We start from the raw sequence: 10,692 nt of genomic DNA, 5'->3' as shown, positions 1-10,692 counted from the left end.
AAATAAGACCTATGACCTTATGACCTGAGGTAGGTGTATTGGTATACAGTATACACAATATGACATAGTATGAACAGCACTGAAATAGAGAATGGTGAATAAATAAATAATAAGTGGAAACCAGTAAACAGGTGGCTGATTAGAGACAGAGTTACTGGGTTATTGCACAGGAATTTTTCCTGACACCGTGAGTCAGAAATCAGCTGTTCATCAGAGTGATGGCTTGTGGGAAGAAAATGCTTCTGTGTCTGTTGGTTTTGACGTACAGTGCTCTGTAGCGCCTACCAGAGGGGAGGAGCTGGAACAGGTAGTGTCTGGGGTGAGATGGATCTGCAGTGATGTTTCCTGCCCGTTTCCTGACTCTGGAATGTCCAGAATGGAGGGCAGGTTGGCACCGATTACCGATTTTTCTGCAGTCCTGGCTGTCCGTTGTAGTCTGTCCTTGTCCTTTTTGATCCAAACCAGACAGTGATGGAGGTGCAGAGAACAGACTGGATGATGGCTGTGTAGAACTGGATCAGCAGGTCCTTAGGCAGGTTGAGCTTCCTGAGCTGACGCAGGAAGTACGTCCTCTGCTGGGCCTTCTTGATAATGGCGTCAGTGTTGGGCTCCCGCTTCAGGTCCTGGGATATAGTGGAAGCCAGAAACCTGAAGGATTCCACAGCAGACACAAGGCTGTTGAGTATGGTGATGGGGGGCAGAGTGGGGGGGCTCCTCCTGAAGTCCACGGTAATCATGACAAGACTAAGGCTGGGACACTGTGGACTTGCATGGGATCTGGCAAAGATGGGCAAACATGAGGATGGACTCTGTAGAACCTGTAATCAACAACAGACTGTTAAACGTGTTTATGGAATGTCAACAGTACAAAAGGCAAAGGGATCAACTTTACTCTGCGATATCAGGAGCTGGAATACAGTCAGTGACATTGAGAGACATTTTGAATCCTCCTGAGAACCAATCGAGGATAGTGGAAGCAGTCATGGAATTTCTATCTGCAACAGGTAGTGATGGCAGTGCGACACTGAAGCTTCGATAAACGCTTCAAACCCCTGGACTACAATCCTATTAAACCACTGCTTCAAAGCTTGCTTTGATAAGGAAAAAAATAACGTGACATGTGAGGTCCGAAGCAGCAACTGCTTCACTTACTGAATGAATCACCGACTGGTTCGCGGTCCAGTCACGTGATTCACTGGCACTGCCTCGATCGTCTCGAAAGTGAGTGTTGTGCACCCCATCTAACACATTCAACCACATCCAACCTGTGCCATATTTACAAGCACTCTCTCCTCAATAACAAAATACATGCATTCATCAATCTTTGTTTAAACATGATGTTCAGTCTTAATGTGTGTGCATCAAAGAATTTTCTAAGTAAATATACTTTAAATCCAAGGGTGATTAAAGCAAAGATTCTTTATAACTAGTGGTTTTTCTACAAAAGTAAAGCAGTTTCTCCAGCACTGCTCATCGAGGGGCGTGCGAGTATGTAATTAAAAGCCTCCTGTCCACCAGCTAGCCTGTCTAATTTGCCTGCAGCCTTGAACTTCGCCAGGAGAGGTCACTGTAACTGAAGCTTCGAGTAATGAACCCATATTTGAAACAATTTGCTCAGGTGGTTCAGTGCTTCACAAAAGCTTCATTTGCCCATCACTAGCAACAGGATTACCCCTCTGAGAATGGTGATGCCATGAAACGATACTGAGAATGAACTGTGAGAGGCATCTAGTCTGCCGGAAAGCCAGAAGAAGAAGAAGAAGACAGGGACACAAAATTTGTCATAACACCATAGAGGTCACATCCGGTTTATTTTACGCTGTGAGCATCTGGTCAGGATAGACCACCGCTGAAGTTCGCAGATTGCTATGCCTGCTACAGAAAGATAAAGTGAAAGAAATAACTTACGGACCTTTTACTCACAGGGACAGTGGTATAACTTGCGTAGCTTGACGGCCGTTTTGTAACAGTGAGGATTAAAAATGTTTTCTCTGACTGCCCAACCACAGGTAAGAAAAGCACGAAACGTTAGGCCAAGCTAACATTAGCAGTGTTGTTGTTTTGGTACTAACCTCGTTCAGTTAAGCCTGCTAGCAAGCTAAGTTAACCTTAGCATTTTCTCTCATTCATGAGCCAGACAGCTGTCGACCTTTCATTATGGTTTGATGATCTGAAAGAAATTTACAATTTATCAATTGACATTGCGTCGATATTGTTATATTTCTATCTACTCGTAGTTAAACTGAAATAAAGAAGGCCCAGTGTGTCCTTAGCTTCAGATGGGAAGCTGCCTTTCCCGTCAAGTTTGGCTACTAACTATTCGAATAAATCAGCAGTTTTTCTACAGATAAGTCACCTTTTTTATTCAGAACCAGCTAGACTATAACGTTAAGCTTGATTAGGATCATGTTGACTTTGTAACACAAGCTAGGTGATGTATTTTAACTGTGACTACTAACAGTCTCTATATAAGCTGCATTTGGACCTCCTAACAAATAGGGTTTGTGATGATAATTGTATAATTGTAGTGTATTAATTTTCCAGAACATTTAATTCACTTACTCTTTGATTGCATGTGATGATCACAGGTAACTGTACCTCTTAGCCACCTCATCAACATCCTCCACTCTGTGAAGAGTACAGTTGGAAGCAGCAGCAGTGCCACCCACAAATCAAGAAAACCCAAGGGGCATGCCTCAGACTCAGAACTACACTGTGCAGAGGTAGACATTAGTAGTACATAATCTATAGTTGCTGTATCAAGTCAGAGACCGTATGATGCTACACTTAGTTGTTTTCATTCTCAGAAGCCCTGCTATACATGTTTAACAAAAACCTGCTTCAGAATAAAATCTCATACATGAAACTGTTTAATGCAGCCCATGTGGAACCTGCGTGAGCTTGGATTATCAGACCTGGGAGCACTACAGCTGGAAGAGCTGGCAAACCATGTGTTACCACGCTGGAGTTCACAGGAGGCGCCACTTCCAATGGGTGCACAGACAGCCTGGAGGACCTCACATCTTTCTACACACTCATTTTTCTATAATAAGCATGGTGAGAATGTGCATCTTCATTATAAACAGGCCTCTTATGCTGTACATTGTACCACTTAAATAGACGTATCTCAGGGTTAACAGTTATACCTTGTCTTCTCTTCCCAGGCTTCTCATGTGGTACAATGCTGATGTCGGCCACAGTTTTTTCCAGGCAGCACCTTTCACCTCTTCAGTCTGTCTGCACAGAGCTACAACACTGGCCAGGTAGCTTGGGATTCGAAGAATTTATAAGTAGTATAATAGTTGAATAACTGATTCAAAGCTTTGTATTCAGTTGTTACTACTGGTTGTGGCGAGACCTCATGCTCAGATCTTGCAATATTAAAACTTGGCGATATTTCTCGTCGAGGTGAAAAGCTTTTTCACGATATCAGCATGTTGGAGTATGAGGGTGAAATTAGCATTGAAGATGCCCCCGCCACTTTTAAGTCGTTTGTGTGGCAGCATTTTGGGTACCAGCTGGAAACAATAAACAGCAACAGAGTGACAGACAAGACACAAACAATTTGTAAGCAACATTTCAAAGTGCACCTACATTGTTTTGCATTTATTTTGCAAAAGACTATTTTTCACTCACTTATTTTGTCATTGAAGATTTCTAAAGAATGGTGTAAAAATGTCATCTCATCTTGTTCCTGTGAACCCAATATCATGTATCGTCCTGTCTTGTGAACTAAGTGTATCTTCACACCCCTATTTGTTAAGCGCAAATGACTACAGCGGGTTTGTGTGTTATTTGAAAGCAATATAGATTAACTTTACTGAGAGAATGAAAAATATTTAAGATAGTTGTCAATATTACCTGGGGTTTCCTATTTTTACATTTACATTGTAAATTAACCTTAACAATGTGTATATTTACAATGAGCGAGCAAAGATAAATGCTGTGAAGGCATGGTTAGGTTTTTAATCTACTTAAACATCATGTGCTTACTGTATATTTCAAGTGTGGGTCCAGAGCAGAGGTTTTAAAACTTTAAAGAGCAAAACCAGACGACTGCAGTCAGCTTCCGACCGCCCCCTGGAATCTGAAGGGTTCACACCATCTTTTATGAAGGTAAATACTTGTATGTATGGATGTATTGTAATAAGCATCTTTAAAGACACAGCTTTAATGTATTTACCAATAAGTGTAGCCGTACCAGCAACAAGATTTTCACCTGACCAGGGTATTGTATTTTTTGTAAGGCCTGCTGGAAATTCAAGTTGAAAATAATTCTACTCTTGAGTAGAAAATGCACCACATCGCCACAGTTTTCTTTGTCTGCGGCCTAGTCAAATAAAAAAAGTTTCATTGGTTCTTCTGCACACCTCTGTCACAAACAGGCCTATCATTTCATCACTGAAATAGATGTTGTTTTTTTCTCTTTTAGTTAGCTAATGTTATCAGTTATTCTTCTGACTTTGTGAATACTGCTGACCAATTTTGCCTTGTATTGCAGGGTTTCCTGACACGTGACAAAGGGATTGAAGTTGAAAATCTAGACAGCTTGTTGAAGAACAAGAACATACCCGATGGACAGCAGGATGCTTTCAAGAGGGGCTTCGCTGAGGGATTCCTGAAAGCGCAAGCCTTAACACAACGCACACAAGGCAAGTTTTAATACAAACACACTCTAATTGAATCACACAACAGTTATACCATTGTATAAGCATTAAACAGGATTGATGTATAGTTTTCCTGCTCCAATTGTTCAGACTCTCTGAGGAGGACTCGTCTAATCCTGCTGGTGCTGCTCCTTGTTGGGCTCTATGGGATCTCCAAGACCCCTTTCATATCGGGTAAAGGCTCCTTTTCTTCTTTAAAGCTGCTTTTTAAGTTCTACTAATTTGTTAACATTTTAGTGTCGTATCTTTTTCATTTTTGCAAACGGAATATCTGACTCAGCCCACACAGCTACGAAGTCTTCAACGAGCTTGCGTCTTGCATCTAACGATGTGGTTGCACCTTTGAGAGTTTGTTGAAGTGATAAGCTCTTGCTAGTGTGTGTGTTTGTATCTGTGTGTGTGCCCGTAAATGACACATAACAGTATAGTTTTTCTGTAAATTTGGCTTAAGTGCTGTGAAAAATCACTTACAATGCTAGGGGAAAACTCTGACTTTTATAAATTGCATCCACATTTTGACAGATTCCACGATATGCTGCGTTTTAGTATGCATTTTACAGTAGTGCCCAATTGATACAGTATGCAATCAGATGTGGTTAATCAGTCATTTTCAGTAACAAGCCGTTTGTGTGTGAGTTCATTAACCGTGCCATGCAGTGTGATTTCGAACTTTAATCTAACCATTTTGCACAGTGCGGTTCCGAACCACATCAGGCCTGGACTCAGCAGTGGACCCTGTGCAGATGAAAAACGTGACATTTGAGCATGTCAAAGGGGTAGATGAAGCTAAGAATGAGCTGCAGGAAGTGGTGGAGTTCCTGAAAAACCCACAGAAGTTCACAGTATTGGGAGGAAAGCTGCCAAAAGGTAGGCCTGTCCTTCATTGCATTTTAAGCTGGATGAAAAGCTTTGCGATTTTCATAAATTCTGCATGTGCCTGTTCTATAGTATGATGACTTTTCAGATGTTATGGTGATTGAACATTTCCATTTTCATGGCTCTGTTTTTGTAAAACTCTCTTCTGTATCTCCTCCTTCTTGGCTCTCTTTACTTTAGGTGTATTGCTGATTGGCCCTCCAGGGACTGGAAAGACTCTAATGGCCAGAGCGGTGGCAGGAGAGGCAGATGTGCCATTCTACTATGCCTCAGGGTCAGAGTTTGACGAGATGTTTGTTGGAGTGGGAGCCAGCCGCATCAGGAACCTTTTCAGTGCGATTTTTTTTTTTTTGTTGTTGTTGTTTGTTAAATTATTTTTAAAAACCAAATTGACGTTTTTGTTCCCCTTTTCCTTCCTTAGAAACCACTTGAGTGTGTAAAGCTGATCTGTCCTAATACATGAGCTGCATGACTGTGACACACATTCTATTGAATGCTGAATATTGTGATACATATGTTAATTTTTATATTTGTCTTACTGCTTTTTTCTAGGGGAGGCTAAAGCCAATGCTCCCTGTGTGATCTTCATTGATGAACTGGACAGTGTGGGTGGGAAAAGGATTGAGTCTCCCATGCACCCTTACTCCAGACAGACTATCAACCAGCTACTTGCTGAGATGGATGGGTAATGTCTGAAATTTTTACATTTATGTAGTGAGTGAATTGGGCATGTCTTCCTGGCAATATGTTATATTTGCAATGCATGTCCAGTAGGGGTGGATAAAATCTTCTGTCATGTTTTGATGCAGGTGACATGCAGGTCATGATGTTTATAGATTTATATTGTTATAGCGATATATATGGTGATAAAGTAAATTTAAATAAATGCAATCAAGAAACCAGTTATAGTTCCTTGTGTATCGTCATGTCAATGTTGTGTATTTTGTCTCGCAATAAAGAAAAGAGAGAAAAAGAAACCAGCTATAAATAAAATTACCATATTGGAATCAAGGTTCTTCTAACCTCCAAGCAGCGATTCTGACTGATTTGCAACGTGACCTTTGTTTGACTTACAGTACAGTACAGTGTTGGTCAACACAATAATAAAAGCACTGAAGCACTGTGGCTCAAAATATCAATTACACTGCTGAAGATTACAGTGGTGAGAAAAAGAGGAGAGCTGCCACATTACAAATACTGACTCACATGTACCCTGTGATACTATTATTTTGTAGGTTTAAACCAAATGAAGGCGTGATCATAATTGGAGCAACCAACTTCCCAGAGGCGTTGGATAAGTATGTTTACCTGTCTCTTGCCTAACCTGTCTGCCCAGTGAAAATGCCATAGCTTCCAACACACATTTACAAATATCAAGGTTTACAACCTTCAGAGTTGCAGCTCTGAGGCCGTTTTTGATGCGGTCACACGCAGCATTTTATTAACCAACCCATGTTCTCGTTTAGTGCCCTTATCCGCCCGGGACGTTTTGACATGCAGGTGACGGTCCCCAAACCAGATGTGAGAGGACGCACAGAGATCCTCAACTGGTATCTAAAGAAGATTAAAGTGGATCCAGGTGTGAGATTAGCATCTACTAAAACTAAATTTGGCCACAATATTTTTTCCTTAAATGTATTATTATGGTATATGATATTCTAACCAAGATGGAAACCACAGTTTTTTGTATGTCTTGGTTTGATGGTCCTTACACGCTAAACACATTTGAACAGTTGTTCTTTTTTAAGCTGACATCATAGGCTGAATGTTTGCTATTGACTTGGCTGTAGCCCAGTCTGAGGCCTAGACTGACCATGAGATCTTGATGTTGCGTGTTATCTCATCAGCAATTGAGGCCAATATTATTGCCCGGGGCACAGTGGGCTTCTCCGGCGCTGACCTGGAAAATCTGGTCAACCAGGCTGCCCTGAAGGCAGCAGTTGATGGCAAAGACATGGTCACCCTGAAGGAGCTTGAGTTTGCTAAGGACAAAATCCTCATGGGTGAGTGATGGGGAAGCTTTGCTAGTTGGTAAAGAAAGACCACTTCCTTGTTTCCCTGCAGTTGGTTTAATATGCTTAGTCTTTCTGCTAATCCTAATTCCGATTGTATATTTTCATCTAGCCTAACAAAAACTTATTTATAATAACTGGGATCACTTTCATCAAAGTCATGTTGAGAATGTGGCAATAGTCTTTTTTTATTCTCAAGCTTCTTTCTTAATAAAACAAGCTCCTTTTTTTTCTTTCAGGCCCTGAGAGAAGGAGTGCAGAAATAGACGACAGGAATAAGCAGATCACAGCGTACCATGAATCAGGCCATGCAATTGTAGCTTACTACACCAAAGATGCCATGCCTATTAACAAGGCTACTATCATGCCCAGAGGCCCAAGTCTGGGACATGTAAGGAAACCTAGAGCTGCTGAACTAAATGGTTATATTTAACATATTAAGCTTTGACACCAGGTCTGGTGCAAACTGTCAGTACTCTGTACATCCTCTCACCACCTTAATGTTTCATCCTCTTCAATGTCTCTTTGTCAGGTGTCCATGCTCCCGGAGAATGATCGCTGGAGTGAGACTCGCTCTCAGCTGCTGGCCCAGATGGACGTCAGTATGGGCGGCCGTGTAGCAGAGGAGATTATGTTTGGTCAAGAGTATATCACAACTGGTAAGAAATAGTTCCCCAAAAGGCCAGTAAGTCAAAAATAGTTTTAACATGAGGGGTATCTTGATTCCCTTACATGAGGAAAGGTGGGCTGGATTTTATAAAGGCGACATATGTCGTTTCTTCTTTTCCAGGTGCATCAAGCGACTTTGATAGTGCCACAAAGATTGCTAAACTGATGGTGACCAGATTTGGAATGTGTGAAAAGGTAGGCTAACTAGAAAGGGAAGTAAAAAGGGAAAGCTGTTCATAGTATTTGCACCGCCTGTGCATCGCAGTCTATAGTTTGGTTATCTTTTTACATACATTTATGTATTGATTTCCCTGTCTCCCAGTTAGGTGTGATGACCTACACTGACATGACGGCCCAGAGCCCAGAGACACAATCAGCTGTGGAGCATGAAATCAGGGTGTTATTAAAGGTCTGTGTGATCTTTTTGAGAACAGCTGAACTCCGCGACCACCCGCTCTTTTCTTACCGTCTTTTCTTTTGCCCTCTCCAGGATTCTTATGAGCGAGCCAAAGCCCTGCTAAAGTCTCACGCCAAAGAGCACAAAAAACTGGCAGACGCTCTGCTCATGTATGAGACACTGGACGCCAAAGAGATCCAGCTGGTCCTGGAGGGCAAGACCCTGGAGACCAGATGAAACTGGCCAGGGCCGCAACAATCGGGGTAGCAACGGGGAGGGGTCCGGTTTTAAGAGCTCAGGGGTCAATAGAAGAAATAATGGACTCAGATCTTGAGCAGAATCAGAGGAGTCAGACGTCATGGCGCTGCAAGTGCTCATGTGGGATGATGTCATATCTTTATGCTGTCACCTTTGTGTAATCTCATCAATATTCCCAGATAAGTAGTTTTGTTGAATTAACGGTAAACTTTCCTGTGCTCAGGTGAGGCAGGTGTGTGGTGTACAGGTTCATTGTAAGGCTGAAAAGTTATATGCCAAATGGTAAAGATGTTGCTCAGGTCACTTTAACAGTTGTAAAAGGAAATAATACATGAATGTAATGATGCACCTCAAAAACGGCATCCTGATAGGATTCAGCCAGGTCTGTGTAGATTCTGTCAAAGAGAAATCCTGAGTGGCGGTTATCTATCTTTCAATCCAAAGAGCCACTGTGTAATGATGGCAACTAGACCTGAACTAAATCTGAGCTCCTATTTGTCAGGTGTCTTCCAGTGTTTGTGTTCATATCTGTGATTTGTCTAGTATATGTTCAAGGTCAGGCTGTATGTAGCTCCTGTGTTTCTGAAGTTGCCACCTTGCTGTCAAAATGGTGTGCTGCACTTTGTCTTTCCCTCTGCTTCTTTGTCTGGGATGAATGGAATATCCATATAAAATATATATATATATATATCTATATCTCCATTCTCCTTGCCTGCTGTACCCTTCTGCTGTCCCTGTTAGTTATTTTTAAAGGTGGCCTTTTGGGGAATGCCCTGTAAGTGTAAACTTGACTTAGGAAGTGTATAAAGTTTAAACTAACGTCTAAGCACTTTGGACAAGTGTACAAATACAAAAATGCACTTGTGCACTCTTCATGTAATTTATTTTGTTTATGCTGCTCAGCCTAAAAACATGCATCACATACTGCTGTGTTTATGTAGTGATGCATTGGAGTCTTTAGGATTTTAAAGTTATAACGTTGCCTAAGCTATTTAAATAGGGATGGGCCTCCTGAAAAGTCTCTGAGCGAAATATCTGTTTTTCTTGCAAATTAGTGGATCAAAGACTCTCAGTCATGGGGCAACATTCAGACAAACAACAAAGGCCTGTTCAGTCTTTCAGTTTCCATCGCTGTCTACTTGTCACTTCTAGTGCTCTGTTCCTTTCTGTTTCAACATGTTTTTCACAGTGCAGTGGAAGAAAGATGCCAATGTGCTCTGTGTATAAAGGAAGTGAAGCTGTAACAAATATTAATTGTGAAGTAGATATCCTTGATTCTAAATATTTTTTTCAACACAGATTGTAGGTAGGAACTTGCAGTTATGCCTCTGTTAAAATCTTTATTTGTCTCAAGTGAATAGTAACAGTGTATGAAATCCATATTTTAGCATTTTGGAACATTTATTTCACTGAAGGTATAGCTCTTGTCAAGATTAACACCAGCATATGTTGAACTTAACAGTGTTACATTTTCTGCTGTTTTTTGCTTCAGTTTGACACCATTACTACTGTTAATTGACCATTTATCCACATTTAGCTGTGTGTGTATATGACTGGGATGTAATGGGAACCTTGTATATAGATGTATAGTAATGCTTTTATGCTGTTAGTGAATGGATCTCTGCTGTTGATTGATTAAATCTCTCAACAATGTGATGGCAGTGGTAAATGACTGTATATGCACGAGAAATAAATAAAAAGAAGCCCAAATAAAAACTTGATTTTTGGTGGGTGTGCCTGGAGGCGGGTGGGGGTTGGTTCTGAGGAGAGGAGTGCACATATATCTTATACAAATTGAACGAAATGCACAAGG

At 41.2% G+C, this 10,692-nt stretch overlaps 1 protein-coding gene across 1 annotated transcript; it reads left to right on the top strand.

The window, feature by feature from the left end:
* The first annotated feature begins 1,809 nt into the window (after nucleotides 1–1,809).
* yme1l1b (YME1-like 1b) lies at nucleotides 1,810–10,595 on the top strand. The gene is made up of 18 exons (XM_046052492.1): nucleotides 1,810–2,009; nucleotides 2,589–2,723; nucleotides 2,880–3,057; nucleotides 3,165–3,263; nucleotides 4,007–4,116; nucleotides 4,502–4,652; nucleotides 4,758–4,841; nucleotides 5,361–5,534; nucleotides 5,724–5,876; nucleotides 6,096–6,228; nucleotides 6,779–6,841; nucleotides 7,010–7,122; nucleotides 7,391–7,546; nucleotides 7,795–7,946; nucleotides 8,088–8,214; nucleotides 8,346–8,419; nucleotides 8,547–8,633; nucleotides 8,715–10,595. The coding sequence occupies exons 1-18, from the start codon at nucleotides 1,983–1,985 to the stop codon at nucleotides 8,856–8,858; spliced, it is 2,160 nt and encodes a 719-aa protein (XP_045908448.1). The 5' UTR covers nucleotides 1,810–1,982; the 3' UTR covers nucleotides 8,859–10,595.
* Nucleotides 10,596–10,692: the final 97 nt, after the last annotated feature.

This window comes from Micropterus dolomieu, linkage group LG06, assembly GCF_021292245.1.
Source record: "Micropterus dolomieu isolate WLL.071019.BEF.003 ecotype Adirondacks linkage group LG06, ASM2129224v1, whole genome shotgun sequence".
NCBI lineage: Eukaryota > Metazoa > Chordata > Actinopteri > Centrarchiformes > Centrarchidae > Micropterus > Micropterus dolomieu.
The sequence above is the reverse complement of the archived record's forward strand: the minus strand, read 5'-3'. Positions and strand labels throughout refer to the sequence as shown.